Below are 27,996 nucleotides of genomic sequence, written 5' to 3' on the forward strand. Positions count from 1 at the left end.
TTGCTGTATGGTATGGAACCCTGTCCAGGTGTGTGTCCTCCAGGTGCTGTCCTCAGCTGTCCAGAGCAGGCTTGATTTGACTTTGGAAAAAAAAGAAAAGATTTGACTTCAGCTTTGATGGAAAGCAGAAACATAACTCCACTCAAATGTAAATGATATGTTCATCAGTGTTTTCGCATTGAATGCAAACTGGAAACTGGTTTCGAATATGTAAACAGACCGTTTTTGTATTTAAACTGAGCTGCGATGCCCATTTCATCCTGATCATCTGCTCACTGACCTCCACCTTTCGTCAAAGGTAAGACGTCTTCTTCAGGTGGAGCTGAAACACAAACAGTGTGCACACTCAGTTGTTTACATGAGACTTAAAAAAAGAAAGCATTTATTCTTTGTCTGCAGAGTCTTTTATTTTGAAAGGAAGAAAAGTTGGAGGATCGACCAATATGGAATAGGGATGACTTGATACCACTTTTTCACATCCAGTTCCGATATCGATACTGCAGCCTTGAGGACTGGCTGATACCGATCCGATACCGATATGATTCTTTTTGTCATTCTCAAAGTTGTTAAAAATACATGGATGTAATTTGCTTCATACTGACATCTAAAAATACCACGTTCATTGTACAACACCTGTTCTGGTCCCGTAAAGAAAGAAGGAAAATATGTGACAACAACTGAAGTAATGTGTAACTGCTGTGGGTTTATTAAAACTTAGAGCTCTCATTGCTTTCAACAACACTGTAAACAGCAGACCCAGCTGCACCATTCAAATGTTAGAAAATAAAATAAAGGTGTAACTTTGTGCAAATATTGCAATGAAATTAAACAATCCAAGTGTATAAATATAAAAGTCAAATTACAAAGACAGAAAAAGAAGCGTAAACAGAGACAGTGCAATCTGGTGTAGCATGGACATATTTCAATGCTAACATTAAATAAAATATTTACAGAAAATAAAACATGTTAGCTGCCTGACCTTGAACTTTAGAAAAATTAACATTTCAGCCTTCTCAGCACTCAGTCTGCTCCTCTTGTCATCAATAATGTTGGAGGCTGTGCAGGAGAGCCTCTCGCTCTCCACACTAGCGGAAGGTGCACAAAGAAATTTAGCAGCCTAACTGTCAAGGAGGGCAGTCTATGTTGGTTAACCTTCCAGTACAGCAGTGGGTTGTCTGAACACAGAATAGTTGGCTCGCTGAAGTAGGTTTGCACTTCAATGTGTGCACTTGTGGCTGGCTCAGGACAAGGTGTGCTTTCCTCCAAGATTTTGTCAAAAACATTTCCAAGTATGCTCTTGCTTGCAGCCTCCATCCGTGCCGTCTTCTTTGCTGGCTCTGAGGTGGATGAGGTCCCCTCTGCTGGCTGTGGGGAAGATGAGGTCCCCTCTGCTGGCTTTGGGGAAGATGAGGTCCCCTCTGCTGGCTGTGGGGAAGATGAGGTCCCCTCTGCTGGCTCTGAGGTTCCTGCTCTGGTCCTCCTCATCACCTCCTCCATCTTCATTACATCTGCCATTAGCACGTCCTTTCCCTGTCTGAGAAGTACCTGGAAATAAACATAAAAATAAATATATGCATGGTTTAAAGTTTAAGTGCCATAATATCCAGTGATTAAATCCAGTCTTACTATGAATAACAGTGCATAAGTTTTTAAAAATCCCTACACACTGACAGGTGTGGGATTATTCAGTTTATGTATCCCCTCACTCATTCTAATAAAGTAAAGAAACCAAACATACCTGTCCTTATATCTTGGATCCAGAAGTGTTGCAACTGAGTATTTTGGCTCGGTTTCCAGGTGTGTGAAACGTCTTCTCACAGCCTCCAAGAGGGTGCCTTTCATGGTCCTTATTTCCACATCTGCCTCCTCTGGTCGACTCCGAAGGCATTTCAGGACTTGGACAATGGGGATGACATCAGATGCAGAGGCAGATGAGGAGCTCACCTCCCTTGTCAGCTCCTCAAAAGGGGCTGGAGCTTGTACAGTCTTTTCTAGTAGCCCCCACTGGGTCGCAGTCAGTGTGGCTGGCAGGTCGTAATCTGCTGTGTATGTACACAGGGCTCGATCCTCTGAAAGGAGGCTCTTGATCATGTAATAGGAGCTGTTCCACCGTGTCCGTACGTCTTGCGGCAGATGTTTGGCGGCATATTCAACTGCTCTTGAATGCCTTGCAAGCGTGAGTATGCAAGTTGTGAGTGTTTGAAATGACCCACGATTTTTCTTCCAACAGCCAGCATGTCACTAACATTACGCTGCGACAGCAGCCCCTCATTAACAACAAGCTGCAGCGTGTGGGCGAAGCATCCTACATTGGCAACCCCAAGACGATCCATTGCCTTTGTCATATTACTGGCATCAGTGGCGTAGCTTGGATGTATTACACATGGGTTTTCATGCGGTGCCGAGAGTTGCCGAGCGGGGGGGGGGTCCGAACGTGTCCGAGCGGTGCCGAGGGGTTCCGAACGGTGCGGCGCTCACACAGAGCGTCGGAGCAGCGCAGAGCGGCGCTCACTCGGAACACGGAGCGGGCGCCAGGGGGGCCCGTGGGTTTTCATAACCCACCAACCCTCCGTAAATTACGCCTCTGACTGGTATTGTCCCACAAGATTACATGGACTCTGCCCTTCTCAATTTTCCATACAATCAGTATCTCCTCTGTTGCTGTCGTGATTGCCTCTCCTGTGTGTGAGCCACGAAACTTCTTAGCTTGTAGCACAGCTTTCTGCAAAGTAAAACTTGAATCTATCCACTGTGCTGTCAGACTTATTAGGGACACTGGACACACGTCTGAACTCCAAATGTCAGTTGTTAAACTAACCATGACTGCACTTTCCAAACGTTTAGAGATGAACTCGCTCACCTGTTTGTACTTCTGTGGGATAAGAGCATCAGAGATGCTGTGCCGGTTTGGTAGCTGATAGTGTGGCTCCAAATGTTGTACCACAGTTTCCACCACAGAAAGTGGTTGGTCATCCAACACAATGAATTTGGCAATTTTGTCTGTTATCATTTTGGCCTTGGTGCTCTCCGGAGCGAGTTTTTTACTTTTCTGTAGGGTTTCCTGCAACGATGGTTGTCGCGGTCCGCTTTTTTTTTTGCACTTGCCTGTAAAAACTCTCCGTACGCCTTTGCATGATGCTTCTGCAGATGCTTTATTAAGTTTGTTGTGTTGAAATGTCTGGTTTTGTCGCCACCCCTTGAGGCACCCATTTTGCAAATGTTGCACTCAGCTGTTGTACTTTTCTGTTCCGTTAGCCTCAAAGAAATTCCACACGGCAGACATGACTGCAGCTCTATGGGCTTCTGTTTACGCACCGCTCACGCTCTGCTCACATGACGAAAGCATGGGCACATGGTAACTATGGCAACAGCTCGTCTGTGTTACGGCATGTCGCGCAAATTGAACTTAAGTATGATTCAGACAGATTGGACTTATGGATCGGATCGAACGAGTTCTAATAAAAAACTCCGATGCTCGATCCAGTCATTTTGTCCTGGATCGAACTCGATATCAATCCAGCAGATCGGATTGAACCATCCCTAATATGGACATCTAGAAAATCCACAGGACAACAAAATACAAGAAAGATTTTTATCTTACTGAAATAATATTTCATGGAAAATCAGGTCTCACCTTAAATCGGATGCAAAATTACTTGACTCACATAAAATTACATAAAGTCTGGAAAAGCTTGAGTTATCACTTTTATGAAATGTTTTTTTTTCCATCTGTGATGATTTATTTTGTTGAGTGTAACAATTTAAAAATTGTGTTGTTTTTATGGCTTGTATTACCTAACCCTATCCCTAAAGGTTTTCCCTAACCTCAAAGCATTTTACTCTCTTAGTCAGATTCATCCATGTTTATAGGTTGCTCAACTCTAAATACATGAGCAACACAATCAAATTTTTCCTTGTCTGACATGAGAAACTCATTTCCAGAGGTTTTACCTTGTGGTCACATCTTGTTGCTCAGTTATTTCTCAAACTGTGACAATCATCAACAAATACAGCCATGTAGCGTTTATCATTTCAAAATCAGTAATTTACCTGTCTTAATAATTACACTTTTTTTAAATCAGGAAACATAAGTTCACTGTACAACAAAGATGTTAAATATATAGTTAAAAACAAGTATAAAGCATATTAGTTGCAGTATTCAGCAAAGTGTGAAGGAGTGAGGTTCAGGAGGGCCTTGAATGACAGAAGTAACATAAAGATGCTGATAACTTATCCAGGACTCACTGTGTTTCCAAAAAGCTTTACGTGGCGTCTGCTCGGCATCAACAGCAAACCTGCCAGTGTCACATGCTTTTCTTTGTTTTACCGATGTAAACCCCACAGGACAGTTTTCACACTTACACAGAGTGAAACTGCATTTTGGTGTTTAAGCAACCTGTCCAGTTACAGAAAATATGTCTTCACAATATAAAAAAGAAACTGTATTTCACGTACAGCATGTTATGAAGTTATTGACGGCTGATCTCAGTTCTATTTGTGCTGTCAGTCACTCTGATTAAGATGGAAACATTAGCAGTTATTTTCTGTGAGGCACCGGTATGAACAACTGAACAATAAACAGTGACCATATCATCAATACCTCCTCAATCGCAACAACTGTTGTCTTTGTCCGGCAGGGAAACAGAAAAAGAGTGAAGAGAAGCTGAATCATCACTGTCATGGATGGACAACTTGTTTTGTTCATGCTCTTATCAGGTTGGTGAGACATTACTGATGAAAGATGAGGCTTTGCACATCACTCAGTATGTGTGGATGGATTGCTTAATAACTGTTCATGAAAGATGCAGACCCACTACCTGCCGATCGAGCCACAGGGGCTGGGTGCAATGTGGATTGGGTGGCAGCCGAAGGCAGGGTGCCTGGGGACCCAATCCCCGGACACAGAGACTAGCTCCGGAGAAATGGAATGTCACCTGGCTGGGGTGAATGGAGCCTGAGTTTGTGAGGGAGGTTGAGAGGTTCCGGCTGGATAGAGTTGAGCTCACCTCCACACACAGCATGTTCTCTGGAACCCAATCTCTCGAGAAGGGCTGGACTCTAGATATTTCTGGCATTGCCCGTGGTGAGAGGCTGCGGGCTGGTTTGGGTTTGCTCATAGCCCAACAGCTTAGCCGCCATGTGTTGGAGTTCACCCCAGTGAATGAGAGAGTCGCATCCCTGCACCTCTGAGTCAGGAACAGGTGCCTCACGGTTGTCTCGGCCTATGGCCAAACAGCGTTGCGCAGGATCCGATTTTCTTGGAGTCCCTGGGAGGGGTGCTGGACAGTGCTGCAACTGGGGACTCCATTGTTCTACTGGAGAACTTCAACGCCCACATGGGCAGCAACAGTGAGACATGGAGGGGGTGATTGGGATGCATCCTCCCTGATCTGAAATTGAGTGGTGTTCTGTTGTTGGGCTTCTGTGCTAGCCACACCTTGTCCATAACAAACATGTTCGAGAACAAGGGCGTCCACAATTTCGCTTGGCACCACGAGGTTGTTGATCGACTTTGTTGTGGTATCATCTGACCTCCGGCCGCGTGTTTTCGACACTCGGGTGAAGAGAGGAGCACAGCTGTCAACTGATCACAACCTGGTGGTGAGTTGGATTCACTTGTGGAGGAGGAAACCGGATAGACCTGGCAGACCCAAACATGTTGTGAGAGTCTGTTGTGAGTGTTGGGAGAAACAAATCCTCGGTCAGCATGGTTTTCAACTCCCACCTTCAGGAAAGGTTCTGTCATGTCCCGAGGGAAGCTGGGGACATTGAAACCGAGTGGACTATGTTCTCCACCTCCATCAACGAAGCAGCTACTCGGAGCTGTGGTCTTAAGGTCTCTGGTGCCTGCTGTGGCGGCAACCCCCCGAACCCGGTGGTGGTCACCGGAAGTAAGGGCTTCTGTCAAGCTAAAGGAGTCCTATCGAGTCTTGTTGGCTTGTGGGACTCCTGAAGCAGCTCACAGGTACTGGCAAGCCAAGCAAACTGCAGCTCAAGTGCTTGTGGAGGCAAAAATTGGGGTCATCCTCCATAGGGTGCACAAGGGCTCATGGGAGTTCGCCCAAGCAGTCCACATGTGTTTTGCAGATTTGGAGAAGGCATTAGACCTCGTCCCACTGGGAGGCTCGTCAGGGGTGCTTTGGGAGTACGGAGTGTGGGGCCCCTTGTTAAGGGCCGTCCAGTCTTTCTTTGACCAAAGCAGGAACTTGGTCCGCATTGCCAGCAGTAAGTCGGACCTGTTGCTGGTGCATGTTGGACTCCGGCAGGACTGCCCTTTATCACCCGTTTTGTTCTTCATTTTTATGGACAGAATTTCTTGATGCAGCCAGGGGCTGGAGGGGATCAGGTTTTGTAAATGGTAAATGGAATACACTTATATAGCGCTTTTACACTGCATTGACAGAGCCCAAGGTGCTTTACACTGCATTATCACATTCACCCATTCACACACACATTTACACTCCAGTGGAGGCGGCTGCCATACAAGGCGCTCAGTCCATCCACTTGTAGCCGCACCATTTCATCTTTGCTTTTTGCAGACGATGTTGTCCTGTTGGCTTCATCGAACCCAGACCTGCAGCATGCACTGGGATGGTTTGCAGTCAAGTGTGAAGTGATGGGGATAAGGATCAGCACCTCCAAATACGAGGCCATGGTCCTTGACCGGAAGAAGGTGGTCTGCCCTCTCCAGGTCGGTGGAGAGACCTTGCCCCAAGTGGAGGCATTCAAGTATCTTCAGGTTTTGTTCACGAGTCGGGGACGGATGCAGCATGGGATTGACAGACGGATCGGTGCAGCGTCTGCAGTGATGTAGTCGTATTGATCCATTGTAGTGAAGAAGGAGCTGAGCCCAAAGGCAAAGCTTTCGATTTACCGGTTAAAGGAATACTCCGAAGATTTTGGACCCACGCCCTATCCCGATCATTTACAGAGTGAGATGAGCTCATGAATACCTTTTTTGTGTCCGTTCGTCCAGTGCCTGGCTAACAGCTGTTAGCATCATAGTTAGCTTAGCTCAACTACGGCAGGTGAAGAGGAGACAGAACCAGACCGAGAAAGTGGACAAAATACTCCTTCCAGTGGTCCAGGGGATGGCGTATTAGCACGTGAAGTAAATCCGAATGGTTATAAAGCATTTTATAAGACGTGGGTTTTTTTTTTCAATCCGTTAAAATAATGTTTTGATCCACACAGACCTGCGCATGCGCAGTGCTCCGCGGAAGAATATACCGGAGCATAGACTCAGCCGCTGTGCGCCTGGTATATCCTTCCGCGGAGCACTATGCTTGTCCACTTTCTCAGTTTGGCTCTGTCTCCTCTTTACCTGCCATAGTTGAGCTAAGCTAACTACGATGCTAACACCTGTTAGCCAGGCACTGGACGAACGGACACAATAAAGGTATTTATGAGCTTATCTCACTTTGTAAATGATAGGGATAGGGCGTGGGTCCAAAATCTCCGGAGTATTCTTTTAATATTCAGCCCTACCCTCACCTATGGTCATGAGTATTAGGTCATGACAGAAAGGACAAGATACCGGATACAAGCGGCTAAAATGACATTCTTCCGGAGGGTGGTTGGGTGCTCGCTTAGAAACAGAGTGAGGAGGTCAGTCACTAGTAAGGAGCTCGGAGTAGAGCTGCTACTCCTCCACGTCGAGAGGAGCTAGCTGAGATGGCTTTGGCATCTGTTCAGGATGCCTCCTGGACGCCTCCTTAGGAGAGGCGAGACTACCAAGCGTAAATTCTCGCTGGGGTCAGCTCATGAGAGGGAGCGGTCTGGTGATGAAAATACGCCAAAGCGGCCGTCAAGAGCAGCTGCAAGCTAACACCTGCCATGCAGCTAATGGCAATGGAAGGGCACGACGTGGTGGAAGCCCAAACATGCCCTTCTGGCAGGGAGTAATTTGAACCCTTTTTTAATGTGATAGACGAACATCTTCCAGGCCTCAGTCACACATAAATTCACATTAGAAAAATGATTTTTTTTTTTTTTTTATTCACAGTTCTGTGACAATGAATTCATAGTTGACATTTATCTGCATATGTGTGTGAGCACCCCGTCCATCCAGTGGATTAAACCATCAACTAAACAAAAAAAAAAAAAAAAAAAAAAAATCATTAAAATAAAGCCTGACTTACATAACCTGGCTTTCTTTCCTTAATCACAGGTCTGTGTTTCCTGCCAGCTTGTTTCCCACACAAATACTTCTTGATTGAAAAAGCGAAGACATGGTCTGAAGCCCTGGACTACTGCAGGGAGAGATACTCGGACCTGGCCGTGGTGCAGAATGCAGAAGAGATGGAGCAGGTGGTGGAGGTTTCCCAGAAGTATTTTCAGAGACGGGTGTGGATCGGACCACGGCATGAGCCGTCCAACTGGACGTGGTCAGGTGGTCGTGTTGGAGCAGAGTTCGAGATGTGGGCTGAGGATGAACCTAATGACCACACAGAGGGAAAAGACAATTGTGTCATTGCAAGGGATGGCTTCTGGCATGACGTCCCATGTAGTGATGAAGAACACTTCGCTTGCAAAAGTGGTAAGAAAATCATATTCTTTTTCATCCTTCCTGGTAGCAAGATGGTGGTGCTGAAAGTACTGAATGTTCCCCTTCACAAATGCACAGTTCGAGTATGAACAACAACAAACGTCACTTATGGCCCCTGGGTGACCTACGAACAACAATAAGTTCTGTTGTCCCACCCCAGGTTCGGTTCCTTTTTGTCGTGTGACCTGTGTGCAGTTCGCCTACAGATTGTAGATTATGGTCAAGGTCAAGGTCAAGTTTATTTATATAGCACATTCAAAAACAGAAACATACTGCCCCAAAGTGCTTTCCACGATTATTAAACCGCCATTATATAATAAAAGGTCAACTATAATAAACATTAAACACAAGACTAAAACAAAAACTGCTAATACAATAAAATTACAATACCAAAAAGCCTTAAAATCAACTTGAATTGAAAGCCAGTGAAAAGAAGTGGGTTTTCAGCAATGATTTAAAAGACTCAACAGAGGAAGCAACTCTGATATTAATGGGAAGAGTATTCCAAAGTTCAGGGCCTGCAATAGCAAATGCCCAGTCCCCTCTACACTGAAAAAAAAAGTTCTTTGGATTTACTTAATTTTAATGTGTACATCGGTCCCACATGATCACATTGTGCTCATCCGACACAATTTTTTCCCTTTCTCGTAACATAATTATATCTTGTCAATCCATCATATTTTAATCACATTAGACTGATGATAAATAATCATGTTGTTTCAACACTATTTTTCTTATTTGTAATGCCAATCTATTGTGTAATCTGAAAGTGATTTCATTATCTCCAATGTACATGATTTTCAACTGTTACTCTAAATTGATTTCTTCATGGTTATTTTATTCAGAAATAAGTTACTTTAATGCAATTTCATTACGTCCCCTGTTCAATTCAAATCTGTTAATATAACTTGATTTGGTAACTATGCAAATGTAATGTAGATACCCATTCTGTATCAAATGTGTGTGAATAAATGTTGATTTGCATTTAAAAACACAGAAATGAGTCAGTTCATTGATAACATGTTCTTATATTGAAATATTGACAGATATTTTTTTCCCCACAACAACAAAAATACAATTGGCATAAGCCGGTTATCCAAAATCAATATTCAGAATCAACATAGGATTCAAAAAAGTGCATGACAGTGCAAACGACAACTTTCACATTTTGATTAAAAAAAAAAATTACTTCTGTATGAAATGCAGTGTATGCACAATCACAAAATTTTGCACCATAAACATCTGTACCAATGTGTGCATCAATAAGAACATTATAAAAACAACAACAGCCGAGACATTTTTAAAACTGGAATAAAATTGTAGGAACATAGTGCAATGATCGCCAACAACATTAAGAACGGCAGGACATTTATAAAAATAGAACAAATTTGTTGGAACGTATAACAAACATTGTCATTTCAAATACAAAATGGTAAGTAACCACAAAGTGAATACCCAAATACAAATACAAAAGAGTAACTGCTGCTACAAACTAAGCAAATTAGATTTCCAATAGAATATTACCAAGTATTAACAGTATTTTCAATTTAGATTTACAGAAAAAAAATGTCATCAAAAATCAATCCTGCATTAATAGTTATCCCCTGGAAATTTACAAACGGTTCAAAGCGGCAAATGAAATTCAGCAGGTTTTTAAAGTTAACTCACAGGAGCAAAAAGAATTGGTGCAAACACCACAAACTGTTTTTGTAACAGATGCTCACTAAAAAAAAAAAAAAAAAAAATTGAAAATGTGATCAAACCAAAGATGCCATTCAGTATAATTCTGCCATATCATTTATGACAGACAGTGCAGTGACTACATATTCAATGACAGAGTCTGTTTTTCAGAGCAAGAGCTCTCCTGGAAAGTTTTCCTGCATCCATTTCCATGAAGATTTTTTGGATCGCCTCAAACGTATAGCGGAGGTCAGCAGGGTAGTCAAGATTCAATGCATAGATCAGTCCGAACAGCATAGCAACAGCTAATGCTACATTATCGAGACTTTGCAGGACCTTGATGCCTTCTAGGACAATTCCAATGTCCTCTGGCTCATCACTTCCAGCATGTTCTTTAAGAACATAAATCCCAACAGCTGTGTCTTCAATGGCCTCGTTGATAGCGCCTTCATCCATGCCCTGTACAAAACAAAGATAAATAAAGGGTGAACAAGCTAATTTGACCTATTAACCAAGACCTAAAAGGGCAGAGGTGTGCAGTCCTGGTCCTTGGGGTAAGCCTTCCTGCATGTTTTAGGTCCGTCCCAGCTTCCTCAATCTAATGTCAATGTCATAGTGATGTTAGTAAAAAAACAAAGGCTCACTGACTCCCTCATTGCAACCAGGTGTACTGCACCTGGGAGAAACCTAAAATATGCAGGCCAGCCCACCACCACCAAATTCCCACCCCAAAAGTTTTCTGACAGGTGGATAGTCACTCTCCTGCGACCCCTTGTGGGCAAATGGAAGAACAGTCCCACACTGCATTCAAATGTTGAGTGGGACACAATGCGCAGCGATACTAACCCCCCCACCACTACAACCAACAAGGTTCGAGACACTCGTCTAGGGTCACAAACGAGCCAGGGCCAGTCCTGTCTGCTATCAGGAAAAGAATAAAAAATGATCAAATTGGCCAGTGAAGCTGTGCAGTGACCAACATCAAATCATCACTTAAGCCCAAGTTATCAAGATGGAGAGCAAAACAGGAGTGGAAGATGAAGAAAAAAATTAATAACTGTACATACCACATATTCCCGTATGAGGTTTTCTGGATCTTCACCCATGTAGACACAGACTCCCTTGATGATACATTCTCGTCCAGCATCTACATCATCACACTGGAAAACAGTTTCTTGATTAGTGCTCTAATTCATTTTTGATTCCTGCATTTTTTAATTAAATAGTTTGTTTTTATCATCTATTAAGACAATATCACTTCAGGGTTTCTACAATATTACAAGCCTTGCTGTGAGCACCAAAACATGAAGGAGATTGGCAGTGAACAGAAAAGGAGGTTGACAATACATGAAGCTAAACAAGTAAATGGAAAAAGGTTGAAACAAAACATTATGCACAAATAGTGTAAGAAGTGAAAAACAAGGGCACTCATGGTCTCCATAGATTTTGCATTCCCATCTTGACAAATATACTCAACCAAAATATAAATGCAACACTTTTGTTTTTGCTCCCATTTTTCATGAGATGGACTCAAAGATCTAAAATTCATTCCAGATACACAATATTACCATTTCTTTCAAACATTGTTCACAAATCTGTCTAAATGTGTGATAGTGAGCACTTCTGCTTTGCTGAGATAATCCGTCCCCATCACAGGTAGCCTATGCCACATCAAGATGCTCATCAGACACCATGATTAGTGCACAGGTGTGCCTGACGCCAGGACGCACTGGACGCGGAAGCTTGGCCGTTCATATATGAGGCGTATCTGCTGCCTGCGCTCTCCGCGCTGGTCACACATCGACTGCACTCGGCTGGATCCGGCTGCTCTCGGTTTTCACATTTGTGACCTCTGTCTCGCTCTGCCAGTATGGATGTGTTTGTTTTGGTGACCTGTGGAGAGACTTTTTCTCCTCCTGTCCTCTTTTTTTCTGCATCTCGTGAATCTCTGTCGCCGAGTGTGTGTGTGTGTGTGTGTGTATTGATGTGTTTTTGTTTGTTTGATTGGGTGCGTATGTGCATATGTCTGTGTGTGTCCATCTCTTGTGATTAGATCCAAGTGACAAATTATAAACGGACGAGCAACACCGTCCGTAACCGTAACTAATCGTCATTTAATTCATTTTATTTTGAAAATTGACCGGATTCTCTTGCTTTTTCCGTTTCCAGCTGCCTGTCTGGGCCAATCTGCTTGACCCAGCTTGACAAACGGCGCTCTCGGCGCTCGCGTGAAAAATAGAATGAAGCGCTCCCCTGCGTGTTGTGTGCGGGCAGTCAGATAGATTAACAAGGGAGGCAATCAGAAACTCCGTGCGTGGCGCTTCCGCGTCCAGTGCGTTCTCCCTGTTAGACTGTTCACAATAAAAGGCCACCCTGAAATGTGCATTTTTTTTTTTTTTTTGCTGAATTGGGGGTCTGGGGACTCAGAACCAGTCAGGATCTGGTGTGACCACCGTTTGCCTCACGCAGTGCAACACATCTTCTTCGCATAGAGTTGATCAGATTGTCAGTTGCGGCCTGTGGAATGTTGGTCCACTCCTCTTCCAAGGCTGTGCCAAGTTGCTGGATATTAATGGGAACTGGTACACGCTGTCGTATACGCCGGTCAAGCACATCCCAAACATGCTCAGTGGGCGACATGTCCGGTGAGATGCTGGCCATGCAAGAACTGGGACATTTTCAGCTTCCAAGAATTGTGTACAGATCCTTGCAATATGGGGCCGTGCGTTATCTTGCTGAAACATGAGGTGATGTGCGAAGAAGATGTGTTGCACAGCATGAGGCAAATGGTGGTCACACCAGATAGTCCCCAATAAAGCAAAAAAAAAAAAAATGCACATGTCAGGGTGGCCTTTTTTGTGGACAGTCTCAGGCACACCTGTGCACTAATCATGGTGTCTGATGAGCATCTTGATGTGGCATACCTGTGAGGTGGGATGGATTATCTCAGCAAAGCAGAAGTGCTCACTATCACACATTTAGACAGATTTGTGAACAATGTTTGAAAGAAATGGTAATATTGTGTATCTGGAATGAATTTTAGATCTTTGAGTCCATCTCATGAAAAATGGGAGCAAAAACAAAAGTGTTGCATTTATATTTTGGTTGACTGTACATGGCAACTATGATCCTCCACAATGTCCACAACTTTAGCACAATTTCAATCCAAAATTTAAATTTGATTTTTTTTTTAATGTTTTTAGGTTTTACATGACTGTGGTACACCTGTTTTACTTACATCAGCCATTTGAGCATTGACTGCTTTGAGCCTCTCCCCAATCTGTCCTCCTCTCTTTTGGAACAGTCTTGTCAGCTTGTCTGAGTGTAGATCCAGCTGGGACAGGAATTTGGACTGAAGTGGGACAGTGGTGATTCTCTTGAATTCAGCGTTGATCTGAAAACAAAGTACAGTTGGGGGGGGGGGGGGGGGGGGGGGGGGGGGGGGGGGGGGGGGGGGTAAAGCACAGGCAAAAAAAACAAAACATCAGGCATGTTAGTGTACCCAAGAATTTCCTTTGATCAACAGAAAATCCAGGTATGGCTCACCTCACTTACGTCAAACAGAGCAGGCCACCTTGCCCTGAAACTCTCCAACATGGGTGCATCACGCACGACTTCATGCCTTCTGAGTGCAAAAGTCTTCTCCATCTTCACTTTCACAGTTTCTCTGTTGTTCCTCTTCTTTACATCCAATAGTAAAGCTCTCTGCACAGCGTCCAGACTCTCCTCAGTTTCTGCAGATGGGTATGTTGGGCAGAAATTCACCTCGGCTCTTTTAGCCTTTTTGACACCAAAGGCCGCACTTTGCCTTTCTGCAGGTTTGTTTTTCAGAGAATTCACTGTGACCTCTGGGCAGCCAAGTTTTCGCAGGTGTGTACGGTAGTTCGATAGTTTGTATTTCAAACTGGTTTTCCATCCACCGCATCCAGTGTCAGATGCCCTCTCAGTTAAACATGGATGTGTCTTGATAAGACTCTGTGCTACCTGTTCCATCTCTTTATCAGTAACATAGACTTTGTAATGCACAATTTCCTGCACCAAACCTTCCAGGATGGTTGACTTCAACTTGGGATCTGGCAAAAGTGTTGTGCCTTCTCTCAAATAAGCTACATTTGCCTGTGTGAGTTTTAATTCTGCATCGTAGGAGAACTTAGGCACATGAAACACAGCAGGCCAAGATGACCTTGAGCTGGTAGACTCACTGGATGACAACACATCAGTATCCACAGATGCACCTGACAGTGAAGAAGAGTCGTTCACAGGGGAAGGACTGAATGTTTGACGGCTTTGAACAGGACTGAGAACAGCAGGGCAGTCATCATGCTGCACAGTGGTGGGCCTTGACATATCAATGATCCTCAGAGTACCTTTATCTTGTACTTCTGAAACTGAGGTCAGGTTAAGGAACTCATTTCCAAACAACGAATCCATGAACTGAAGCCTAAAATTGTCTTGAAGTCCACACTGTTTCTTCACTTCAACCATCAGTTCGTCAGTGGATGCAGGGAGGCCATGTGGGAGAGTCAATCTTTGAGAGCTGCCATCCGGCAAGATGATCTTCAGGATCACAGGAGTCCCCATCTTTTAAGTCACTTACTCTGCAAACAAATGAAAAAGATCAAAGGTCAAATCTAAACATTTTAAATTTCTAATTTAGTGGTAAATTCAAAATTACTGAGGCCATAACATATGCAAATCAGTGCTTGATGAAAGAGTAGGAAAATGAAAGATAAAAGGAACAAGTAAGAAGATAACCAGCAGAACAGAGTGACTGTACATATCAAACAGCTGAATTGTGTATTCCAAAGATGAATGTTACCTACAATTTAGGCCAGGGGTCTCCAAACTGGACCAGAAAGGGCCGGTGTGGCTGCTGGTTTTTGTTCCAACCAAACAGGAGCACATCAGACTCCACCCATTTCCTCAAGTTAATCCACCTGTAGACTTGGTGAAATAGGTGGACTCCACTAGACTCCACCCATTTCACCAAGTCTACAGGTGGATTCACTTGAGGAAATGGGTGGAGTCTGATGTGCTCCTGTTTGGTTGGAACAAAAACCAGCAGCCACACCGGCCCTTTCTGGTCCAGTTTGGAGACCCCACATTTAGGCAGACTTTTAGCCAAATCATCTATTTCCAAAGGAAAATCCTCACTCCACATCAGAGGTCAGACATATATGTAGGACTATGTTGGGTTGTTGATCAACTAAACTTTAATTCATTTTCAATTAGGTTAGACCATTATTGTTAGTTTAAATCTACCGATGCCCTTTTCCCATAAAACGGGGCATAAGTAAATTCAAGCAATTTCAGATGTTTCACTTTGCAGGTCAGCATGAGCTGACTTATTCTCTCAGCAGGTACAATAAGTGCTACAGTTTGGTACCAAAGCAGGACCACCTTCAGTAGCAAACTATGTTTTGAAATCAAAAATCCAACCTCAATGAAAAACCATCTTTAGTTGTGTTAAATCAAATAAGTTGGAAATGTCTGTTGACATTGCTTCCTCATTCATTCAAATGATTTTAATGACGCTTAAGGCAAGTTTATGACCTCATGAATTACATTTTTAAAGACTAATATAAATTATTTTTAAAGACTAATAACTACTAAAATTAAATTTCAGACATTTTAAGTCTTACAAACCTGCAGGCAACCTGGAATCGAAAGACTAGATTAGAGCAAGTACAATTTGCAGTTACCAATTTCTTTTACTGAAAAATATTTAAAAACTTGCTGACGTACCTCTTATTTCAATATGTCTTTTCAATGTAACCATGCGGGCTGATCCAATCTTGTAGTCAACAAGCGGATAAGTATCCAAGAGTTCACTGACTGCCACGAAAGTGAGTGTTCTTGTGGGTGGTAGACTGAGTTCGAAGGCTCTATAATGTTCTCTGTACCAACCACTGAGCTCTTTGACTATGAAGAACACACAGTCATTTAAAATGCAGATTTGGTCAATTTCACTGAATTCAGGCAGTCCACCTTCTGATCTGTGGGCCAGTATCATTGCCTTTCTGTAAGTTATGCCCTTGGTTGTCGCACACTGTGCAAGATGAACCTCAGTTATGTCAGAGAACTTGTGTCTGATGACTTGTGCGAGCTCCTCTTTGAGCAAATGTACTGGTAGAATGGATACAGTTGAGACCTCGAGGTCAGGCTTGCTCAGATGTGGGGCACTCAGATGGTAAGATATCATCATCTGATGCTTTGAGGCTAATGAGAGAGGCACATTCTTGAAACAGCTTGTGTGTCTGATAACCTGCTTAAAAAAGCTATGCTTAGCCTCAAAGCGCATTGTCCACTGCCCGACAAGTGGACCAAACCGCCTGATCATCTCGGGGTAGTGCTCCAAATAATGGTGCTTTGGTAGCAGTTTGATCTCGGGGAATAACTCTTTGTATCTCTGCCTGTGCTCTACGATTTTACTTTCCAAAAAAGCCAGTGAATCATCACTATGCACAGGTGCAACAACAAGCTCTGTGATGTCCTTCAGATCCATGAGAACAAGCCACGCGGGCTCATTTTCAGGTACAAGTGAACCAACCAAAAATGGCAAGAAACGGAGCAAGCTCCAATTTTCATGAGCATTTCCCCCTACTGTTTTTCTGCGGGAGAAATTTTGTGGCACAATATGGGGTTTGTTTGCCTTGTCAGTCCACTTGTAGGGGAACTTCAGAATGGCATTGTTCAAATCACCCAGTGTGAAAAACTGTTGGGAAATTAGCACTCTCAAGCAATGAGCGAGCTCTACTGGGATTATTCCTTCCAAAACATCATGGGCCAGGTCGGGTGGATAGCCAAAGATAGCATGAAAATGAGACAGATTTTTTGTGAAGATGCATTCATTTTTCACCCCAAAACAAGCTGTACCAGTATCTTTGGCTTGTTTGACATGGGCCTGATGAAGCTCCTTGGTCCTCAAAGTGAAAGCACCAGAGGCAACAGAATGTTGCTGAATTTCACTGCTCTTTCCTGTACAAAACCTGCAGTAGTATTCGACTGAAAAACTCTGCAAAAATCCTGCAACACTGTGTGCTCCCAGGTTGTCAGCCACTACACTGAAAACTGTACCTTTAACTGACTCACCCAACAACGGGACATAAACACCCAGCTCCTCCAGAGTTTTCAGGTCTTGTACAAGTGGTTCAAAGATTTTATCAAAGCCATAGGTTTTAACATCATCAGTTTTGCATAAAACTGACAAATAGATGGATGATAATGAGGAATGAGACCCTGGAGGCAAGTTAGCTAACACCCAATAAACAGCACAAAGTTTGTGCGTTTTTCTTGAGGTGCCAAGGGGGTTACAGGTTTCAAAGTCATCCACATAAAGATTCAGGATGATGCTTGGCTTTTTTCCAGCAAGAAAACTGTTTTCTTTAAAAAGGGAGCCATCTCTTGAGGATTTGTACTGAAATGACACTCCAGATTTGCAGTCCTCCTGGCTCTGATGGACCTCAACCACTTTATCAATAATATCCCTTCTACCTAACAGCTGCTGTAAGGACTTCAATATAGGGACATACTGAAAACTGCGTTTATTTTTTGCGTCAAGAATGTATTCTACAGGCTCTACGACATTGAAATTTTCCTTGTAATAGCACCGACGCAAATGAGCAGTGCTTAGAGGGCCACCTTTCTGTATGGACCTTTGCACAGGATTACCAGAGCAAATGGCATTGACAGATTCTCTGATTACAGCTTCATCAACAGGGAGGTTTCTCTGACGAAAGATGTCACTCACAATGTCACAAGAGACAGGTACAGGTGCAGAAGAAATCAAATGATGGAGTTCCTCCAGAAACACATCAACAGCTGTGCCTGGTACATGGACCAAATGCTCTAATTTCAGCAAAGCAGATGCAAATCTTTGCTCAATGACATTTTGCAAGTCCTCTGTATGAGAATGACTACTTGATGGAATGGCAGTGTCTGACTGCTCAACACACTCTGGACTATTAGTCTCCAAATCACTCACAGATGATGTCCTCGTAGTTACAACTACTCCAGGTTTAAAATCAACCAGTGTGTGATGGCAGTGTTTTCGGTTTTTGTGTGACTTAAACGTACAATAAATGTTTGTCTTAAAGTCACAGCCTGAAAACATACAAATGACTGTCTCATTTCTTTTGAGATGTGCATTTACATGAGTAAAGTAATCCTTCTCTGATGCTAAATCACTGCAAGCACAAAGGTGGCAACTGAAAATTGCTTGTTCTGAGTTAGTAACCCCTGTGGAGTGGATCTTACTTTGGTGGACAATAAGAGCATTCCATGTCTTAAAAGTGCATGGACAGTGCATATATGTACATGGAAAGCGAGAACCACGCCCAAAGTGTGGATGTTTTAACTTGTAATGATGCAAAAGCTTGGTCCTACTTGAGAGAGTTTCTTTGCACCCTTTACAGCTCCACATTTTCTGCAACTAACTCTGTAACACACATTAATATTATGATTAATCACATTAGTAAAGATCCAATTTCCAATTCAGCTATAAAAACGGTACACCAAAATTCAAAATTAATTCATTAATAATTTATTCTCCCAGTGCTAAATTGAACAACAAATTAGTGCATCATTTGTTTTCTAATGTTGTTAAGAGATGCTTAGAATGGAAATATTGAGTAAATCAAGTCTATATTTTTATTTATAATAAACTGATAAAGAATTGTTCTCCTTATTAAGGGCTCAATCATTTAAATGCAGAAATACAACACTTACCACTAAAATGACACTCGCTGTGCATGTTGTGCTCAGATGATTGACCTGCAAAAAGAAAATATCCAGAATCAGTAACAGAAATCAGTGGGTTGCCTTAAAACTCACTGGTCAGTATAAGGTGAGCTGTCTGGTTTTCTCACATGGGTTGATGGAACAGGTTAGTATGACATCAGCATTATCTAAAAAGGTAAGCTTAGAAGTTTAACATCAGAAATGTTACCTTTGGTTCTTCAGTTATGTTAACAAAAGTACATTTTAAAGGTTTTTGAAAATTCTATCACACAAACTTAAATGTAAGATTTTAAAAAGGCTAATAAAGCACATTTATGATATAATTGTGCCTTAAAGAACTGGGAACTACTGTTCAGGTGCTACCACATGGACGAAAACGGGTGACGCACGTTTTAGCCAGGTGTACATGAACCGAGCCTTGAATGAATGGCCATGCAGCGAAGAGGGCACTGCATGGAGATCAGTGAATGAACTGTTTTCGCGCGAGAACATGTTAGCGGGTCAGCACGTGTCTGTTGACGGACGGTCAGATCAAACGTGGCTGCAGATTACCGAGCGCGCACACGTCGTTAACGTTGCCGTTAAAGACAAACAGTTTAACATTACTGGGAAACAAACAGCTACACTAACTTATATTTCTCCCGGGGTTGGTTTTAATTCACCACTGCAACTGAAACCCTGCACACGTCAGGACAGCTAACATCTAGGATGCTAGCTGCTGGCTAAAGATCGTTGAGCTGTCGGATAAAAAGAGAGAAAACTGACGTCGGTGCAAGAAGGTTCGCACACTACAATATACGACTGTGTTAGTGATTAAAAGTCTTCAACAAAGCTTTTTTAAGTGATAATATGCACACAGGATGCTAAAAGACAACGTTTGGGCACCCTGCGCTAAAGCACAAACAACACAGTCTATTGTAATCGCTGTATTTTGTTTCAGTACACTCAGTTTACCCCAAAAAATATATTAAGTTGATGAACTTACTTAATCCAGCGTCTTTCAAAGACGACATGCGGCTGCAGCCAGCGGGAGCGCCTCACACGTGTGCTGGCAACGCTTCTTCATGTGCTCATGCGGCGTTTGGGCTTGGCTCACTACCACCACCCTCTGACTTGGAGGAACCTTCTATTTCCGGTGGAGATCAAACGCAATTACATGATCTTTCGATTCTCAAATGAATCATTTTCATGTAACGCATTACAAACTCGTATATTCAACATTCTCAATAAACAACTTAAGTCAATGTGATGAAATTATGTCCGCAAGAAGAATATAATTGGCTTGTGTTGCATCTATTAACTTTATTTCTTTAAATTCAACGATCCACCATTTCCCATTTTTTCAGTGTAGTCAAACATCACTTATGGCCCCTACACAATGGCCGAGACACAAATTCCACGAGACGAGATGTCTCGCGAGATTGAGTCCACGAGATTGAGATCGAGACGAGACGAGACTGGGGGGGGGGGGGATTCGTGCTGAGGCTGAGCGGCGTGGTACTCACATGCAGCGTCGGAGTCGGGTCGGGGCTCCCCTTGTACGGCCACGGCGCCCTCCGCTGTACACTGCGCCCTAGGCGGCCGCCTAGTTCGCCTATTCCCATTCAAACCGCGGCGCACAAACGACGCCATGACTGCATTTGCACTTCATGCAACTAGGTGTGCTGTTTGCATGTTCAACCTTATTTTGCACAGACACCACAGAGGAAGAAGGGCGCCGCAGCCGCTGCAGGCTCTCTCTGCATGTTGTGAGAAAAACAGTGTGAGCCGGCAAGACGTGGTAAAATGTTCATTGATGCGATGCACCGTTTTTTCAATAAAAGAGAAGAACTGAACGATCGTTTCTGCACATTTGATTTACGTCGTATCAATTAAACTGTATCACAAGTAGTTTGTGTACTCAAAAGACCAAGATTCCTTGCGGATAGAACATGCGCAGATCAGTATTTCATGTCCCTTTCGACCGGGTTTTTAAATATGAATATGAGCATATTCAGGGTTTTACACGTGTTTATATGGCTGTGCGCCATGTAATGTATTATTCCATCAATATTCCAGTTATTAAAGAGTTTTTGCCTTCATATAAATGTACTCAATCTTGCGGCATTCGATCTCGCGAGATCTCGTGACACGAGATCTTGTCCCATCCCTATTATTTAATATATATCGGGGGGGGGGGGTAGTCTTGGAATTGTGTTCTCATCTCCGTTCTTGAGTTTCCATGAAAAGCCCAACATACTGTATATAACAGTGACCTGCCTCACAGATCAACTGATGTTTTCTGTGTAGAAGTACATTTATTTTACAAGAATGGACTTCTCAAGGATGGAGTTCTCATATTTTGCATAGAAAACCAAAAATGTAATGAAATAAAATGGCTTTACAAAATGAAAGGAAAACAGAGACTGACTCTCTTTATTCTCATCCACAGTAGGTAAGACGTCACTAAAGTAACACATGAAACACGTCTAACAACTTAAAGAGATGTCACCTAACAAAGCACCTAAACAAAGTATAATTATGAAAAACTGTGGTATTTTTAACCCCCTCTAATAGGTTTGTTCGAATAAATTATTTCAAAAAACCCACTTATTTCCAGCTTTTGTATCAATAATTAGCTTGCTGCACACTGAGCTAGCGCTCCTGCTAACAGGAACCTGTGACGTTAGCGGAGGAAGCTCCCACTGAGAAAGAGTGGAGGAGACCAGAAATGCACTGATTCTGCTTCAGATGATGAGGCTGTTTCTGAGGCAGATATAGTTCATCCCAAAAAAGAAAATGCTTTTGGTATTGTTCCTTACCTTTTTGAACCATATTTGAAGAAGTCTAATTGAAAAACATTTGTGAAAAAAGAACAGAGTCAGAGCCGGACAGCCCAGGCACTCCATCGAGAGTTGAGTAGAGCATCTGCAGAACAAGCAAACACACACACACACACACACACACACACACACACACACACACACAAACACACACGTCCTTCCTGGGTGGTATGTCCTTCAACCTTGGGTCCCCTCCCAGATCCCTGGGAGCTTGAGGTTTCTGTGCAGTTATTTATTAAGTTATTAGCACTGCGCTCTTTTGGACAGAGATGTCAGATGTTGTTCCCGGTATTTCCAGGAGCCATGCATCCAGTTTGGAGGTTACTGCCCCGAGTGCCCCCATCACTACTGGCACCACTGTTGCCTTCACACCCCCACATATTCTCTAGCTCCTCTTTCAGCCTGTGGTATTTCTCCAGCTTTTCGTGTTCCACCTTTCTGATGTTGTTGTCACTGGGGATTGCTAAATCCATCACTAATGCTCGATTCTGATGTTTCTCGACCACCACTATTTCAGGCTGATTGGCCATTACCAGTTTGTCAGTCTGAATCTTGGCTTGGTTGTTCTACACCACTTTTGGGGGTGTTCTCGATCTAGACTCTGGGTTCTCCGGTCCGTACTCAGCACAGATGCTTCTGTATACTGTGCCTCAACCTGGTTATGGAGTTCCATGTCTGCCTTTCCTGCCAGGATCTTACACCCTGCTGTACTGTGTTGTACTGTTTTAGGGGCTTCCTTGCACAGTCTGCTCCTGGGGTCTTGTCTAGTGTGATCCACCCCGGCTTCTATTGATCTTGTGTTTAAGGCCTGTTATTTTGCAGCCATGATCAGAAAAGATCGGAAAGTTCCGCAAAGATCCCATTTTTCTGCACGCTTGAGCCCTGCTGCATCAGGCTAAACAGAAGCAAGTTGGGTGCCGGTAGGAAAGATACGTGTTCCAAAATAAGTGATTTTAAAATGAAATCTGTCTTGTGTTTTTGCCAAAAAATCTTATTTTTAATTCTTCTGGTAGAATACATCAGAAACAACGTGATCTAGTCATTTTATGCATCGGAAGAATGAACGATTTTGTATTTAGTCATTGTGGGAAAGGCAAATGACACCAAAATTGCTCAAAAAAATAGCTCTATGACCGGAGCGGCTCTGTGTCCAGATTGGGCGAGTTTCTGTCAAATCAGGGTTCTTTTGAGCACATGGCGTGGGTTGGTGAAATGGTTATGTGCTTGTGACATATTTTCGATTATGCAAATCTGGTTTTAAAGTGCATTTTCTCCAGAGATGGAGTTCTGGGCTGCTTTCTATTGAGTTGGACAGGTTTTACATTGTGTTTGGGCTGAAAGAGCAACAGATCTGGCAACGTCCTTTAGCGGACCGCAGACACACTGAAGGGAGTATGAGTGAAAGTGCTGTGGAAATTCTGTACTGGAGCCGGACCAGACACGCACTGCATCCAGTGTGAGCCTGGCGAAACCTTCTTCTGTTAACCACTGAACCCTAGTCCTTCCTTCAAAAGTCATCGGAAAATAAAAACAGGCTGGCTGAAAGTGATCTGAGCACAAACAGAGCGAGCTGCTGTTCTCTTCTCCCTCATCCTCTGGACTCTTCACCCAACTGTCTCAAATGTCAGGGTTTTTCAGCAACCTGAACAAAGTAACTCCTTCAATGAGTGTGGTAAGAGTCACATCCAGCCATCCGGAGTGTGTTAGAGCAGAATTCAGCCTCACATCGCTCGCATTTTGAGAAAAAAGATTGTCAAGTGTTGCTCGTAACGATAATGAATGTAAAGCTGGAAGTCTGCACACATGACTTCCAGCGCTGAGGTCACACCGAGTTTTCTCCGCAGTCCATTGACAAATAGTCCGTTTTCACAAAAATCTATATTTTTATTGATTTTCTCGCAGATGGGGCAAAATTATGAAGAAAATACTTTGTATTAAATAACCTGGAAAATGTCACCCAAATTCTGTTTTTGGTGTCATTTGCACTTTAAGTCCTTAATTAGACTTCAATTTATTTAAGAGAACAGCTTCAGCCATTTTCCTCAAGGGTGAAACGACCACCAGGTCAAATGACTGAGCCAGGCTGATGTGTTTTAGCTTCTTGGAGATCCCTGATCAGGAATGTTTGTGTTTCTTAGTTGAATCAGACAGTGAACGATCTCGGACTGACAAAAACAGTGAAGCTGACCTGGACGAAGCAGCTTGATGGGAAGATCTTCCACTAAGATGAAGAAGAGGTGGAGAAGTCCAAGGAGAACACCTGCACAGTAACATGAGTTTAAAGAACATCATGATCATTTCTCTTCTGCATGTGATCATTGTAATTCTGTCTGACATGTGTCAGTTGTTCAGACTCTGTGTGTACTCACAGATAATGATGAGGATCCAGCGAGGACACTATTCACTTTGAAGTCATATTTGTGAGTAAATCAGCCTCCGTTCACTTGATTGTTAAAATGAATCCATGTCTGATTCAGAGATCATAAAGATGTTGTATGTTGGCTATTTTTCCATTCCTTGTAAAGGTGTACAAGTTTAGTTTAGTTTAGTTTATTTAGCACATACAATGAAATATATCACATAAACCAGTGCAGAAAAAAGAAACAGTGCAGGGAGGAGCGGGCAAGCCAAAGGCTTATGAAGAGCCCCCACCTAATAAAATTATGCAGATATCGTCAAAAAAAAAAAAAAAATAAAAAATAAATAAATAAATAAAATACATAAATAAATAAAATAAAATAAAAAACAACAAAAAACATCATAAACTCTCATGCAAAACAAAAGAAAGAAAGAAGAAAAAAAAAAGACAAAAGAAAAGAAAAATGCTGTTGACCTTATATGGACATGCTCATAAAATTGACATTTTTGTTGATCATTATAGGCAACACTGAAAATAAACTAAAAAGAAGTCAGCAGTCTACGGAAAAGCTAAAGTACAGAGCTCTCTTGGCTACACTTTTGAATTAGATGCTCTCTTGCGCGACTTTTAAAGATAGATAAAGATCTACAATTGTTGGCAATGTGGTACCAACTGTTCCAAACTTTGACACCTCTATACCTAAACAAAAATTGGCTTCTAGATTTAAGACATTTGGGCGGATGTAGAGCTGAGGCCTGTCGTGTTGAGTAAGAATGAAAATGAGAATTTGCTGCAAAGTACGTCCTAAAATGCTCAGGGACCTTGTCATCTGAAGAAAATATCTTGTACATAAAAATGCATATTTGATAACTGTTTATATCATAAATAGTGAGAATCTGGAGATTTTTAAATAAAGGAGCAGCAGTAGCGTCCCAGACAGATCGAGATGCAAGTCTAACAAAGCGATTCTGAAGAATTAAGATTTTTATAAGAGTGGTTGTAAATGTACTCCCCCAAACAATATTACAATATGAAAGATGCAGATAGATTAGACTGTAATAAAGAGTAAGAAGACACTGTTTACTAACAAGTTGGCTAACTTTCCTTATTATACCAAGAGATTTGTATATTTTCTTACTCACACAGTAAATCTGTTCTCTCCAACTCAAACTCTCATCAATAATTATTCCTAAGAATCTTGTAGATGATACTTGGGGCATCTCTATGGACTCAATTATAATTTTAGATAAATCCTTATTGTATGATTTTTTTCCCACTGAAGATAATAAAGTAACAAGCAGATTATTGTGCACAAAAAACACATATAGGGGCTGATCCAGGTATGGTATGGTACAATGAAGACTTTTCCTTACCAACACGCAAAATGACCAGTGATAAGCCAACATGCAAAGTCGACCATCTGAATAGAACATGTAGAACAATGCTGAGAGTGTTTTCTGATAGAATTAGACGTGATTTATGATTTTATAGAATTTAACATGTATTTGAAGAGACGCAGCTGTCACTGTGTTGCTTTGATGATTTTATCATGACATTGATGAAAGAGAGCAACAAAAAGTTATTTCACTGTATTTCCTGCTGTACAAATGGAACAGTTTTGAATAAAATGTAACACCATTCTGGATCTCACTGTGTGTTGCTTGTGCTTGGAGTTGACAATGTCAGTGGAGGGACAATGGGAATGGAAAATCACGAGAACGTGTATTAAACAAAAGATTACACATCAATCCAAACTAAAGCATAAAACATGAAATACTAAACAGTAACACTTGATGAGACATAACACTAGTTCAGTTAGCTTTGTGAAAAAACAAAAATTCCACATGAATTCAATTCAATTCTTTTAATTTATACAGAGCCAATTAAAACACAGTCATTTCTAGGCTGCTTTTACAGAAAAAAACCCAAACTGTTCCACATGAACAAGCATAAGCGACTGTGCCAAGGATAGACTCTCTTTTAAAAGGAAGAAACCTGCAGAAACCAGGCTCAGAGGAGGAGAAAAATGCAGAGCCGGAATGATGGATGTGAGCACAGATCAATATCTCCTGCTCCAGGCATGGCGTTGAGCCCCGACTTGTCACCCCCGTGTCTTCCTCTGAAGGTCACAGGGGACATCGCATCTGTCAGGAGGATCAACATTGTGTTACAGAGCGCCTTCACCTGATGGGTTACAAAGCGCGTTCACCTGATGGGTAACTGAAATGAAGTTATCCTTTAAAAAAGAAAAACATGTTTTCATTGGACTCTTTGCCTGAAGAGCTAGTTTACTTATATAAATTCAGTATTTCAGTGATAAAACTGCATATTAAGCAGTTACTGACTGACTGTCTGAAAGCTGTTTTCAGCTGAGTTTAAGGTACAAAACTTGACATGTTCACAAGAGACCGTGAGGGTTCCCCAAGTGACAGTTTACTCAAGAGAAGTGTGGTGGTGGGGTGTGGCAAAGCTGCATGGCAGAGAGAGAGAGAGAGAGAGGAGTTGTTGAGGCAGGCTGGGAGAGGAGTGCAGGGAGAAATGTGTGGTGGAAATTTCTAATGAGTGCATGTGTAACAGAGTGGTGCGACTGGTCAATTTGGATGATAGTAATCTCCTCAGCTTCCCCAGTCACACAGAAGGACACAGGTTCACTGGCTGACAAAAGGAGTACAGTGGTTCCTTTTTGAAAATAATTTATTCTCTTTCTGTTAAATTCGGTTAAATTATCTTTACACAAAAAAAAAAAACTTAATTTACGGACGAGCGCTTCATTCCAGTCAAAAGTCCCGTGCGCGGTTGGGCTGGCCCACACCAACACGCCACTGTACCGAGGACATGACGCAGGACCAACATTTAACATGACAGCAGCTCCAGGATGAAACAAAGACAAAGACAAAGACAAAAAAAAAAAACAAAGAACAAAGACAGCCGTGGTGTGTCTGCGCTGGAACCGGGGCTCGAACAGGGCAGAACCTAATAAGAAAAGGATTTGTTACAGCCTGCACACCTGTTGATTAACAGAAAGTTACACAACAACATACCGCTTCCTACTTCCGTTAGCGGGACAAATGCTCAGACCAGCACTGGACCATCGGGACCCATGCGCCCGATCTACAGCTGCTGTGGCATGCGCTTGACGCGCTCCCCCGGAGCCATCGCGATACTGCAGGGCATAACTTTCATCAGGACCAACACGATATATTTCATAGAAGGGGCGTCAGCCTTTACCTGCTCTCATGGAACACCGCTACCAACCAGCACCAACCCGGAAGTGCAAGAACCAGAGGCCGACATAGACATACGAGGGGTTTTTATAGCGCCCCCAGCCAATAGGCTGAGAACAACAATAAACACACCCATCCTGCCACACGTGCTTAACTGTTTTGCAGTGCTTGGATTTATTTGTTATAAATAACCGTAGCTCTCACACACTCAGATGTGTGGGGAACCGCAAACGCTTTGTCTCGAATTTACTTTCCCTGATAATCTTAGCGTAGCAGCTGCAGGCACTCCTGTGTCCAGCCTACGGCTGGGTGCAGTCAAGGCCTCTGGGAGTGAACGTGGCAGATAGTTATTAGAGACTTGCTGCCCCAGCGAGGGCAGAACTCACTCTGTTACTCTGTTGACTGCATGACTTCTCCTGCTGTACAGGAGAATAAAAGAGACCAAAACGAACTCGCCGGCTGATGCCCTTTGTTAAATAAAATTGCCATAACAGTTGGCGTCACAAACAGGATCCTACAAGTGGAATCCAGCAGAGGACAGAGACCTGGTGATTGGCCATCCTGCGGACAAATTGCTGCAGCCCCGCCACCATTGACGGACCCTATGATGACTGGGTCCAAGCC

The 27,996-nt window shown here is 42.8% G+C and overlaps 1 protein-coding gene across 3 annotated transcripts; it reads left to right on the plus strand.

The window, feature by feature from the left end:
* Window positions 1-266: 266 nt before the first annotated feature.
* LOC115387580 (P-selectin-like) lies at window positions 267-27,989 on the plus strand. Of its 3 annotated transcripts, none has more exons than XM_030090356.1 (4): window positions 270-298; window positions 4,638-4,716; window positions 8,171-8,539; window positions 27,883-27,989. In XM_030090356.1, the coding sequence occupies exons 2-4, from the start codon at window positions 4,680-4,682 to the stop codon at window positions 27,966-27,968; spliced, it is 492 nt and encodes a 163-aa protein (XP_029946216.1). In that variant the 5' UTR covers window positions 270-298; window positions 4,638-4,679; the 3' UTR covers window positions 27,969-27,989. The 3 variants fall into 3 exon arrangements, 2 of the variants coding, with proteins under 2 accessions (XP_029946216.1, XP_029946217.1); XM_030090357.1 differs by lacking the exon at window positions 27,883-27,989 and adding an exon at window positions 23,928-24,371; XR_003931396.1 differs by lacking the exons at window positions 4,638-4,716; window positions 27,883-27,989 and adding an exon at window positions 23,928-24,371 and having other exon boundaries at window positions 267-298.
* Window positions 27,990-27,996: the final 7 nt, after the last annotated feature.

This window comes from Salarias fasciatus, chromosome 4 (genome assembly GCF_902148845.1).
Source record: "Salarias fasciatus chromosome 4, fSalaFa1.1, whole genome shotgun sequence".
In the NCBI taxonomy this organism is placed as follows: Eukaryota; Metazoa; Chordata; class Actinopteri; order Blenniiformes; family Blenniidae; genus Salarias; species Salarias fasciatus.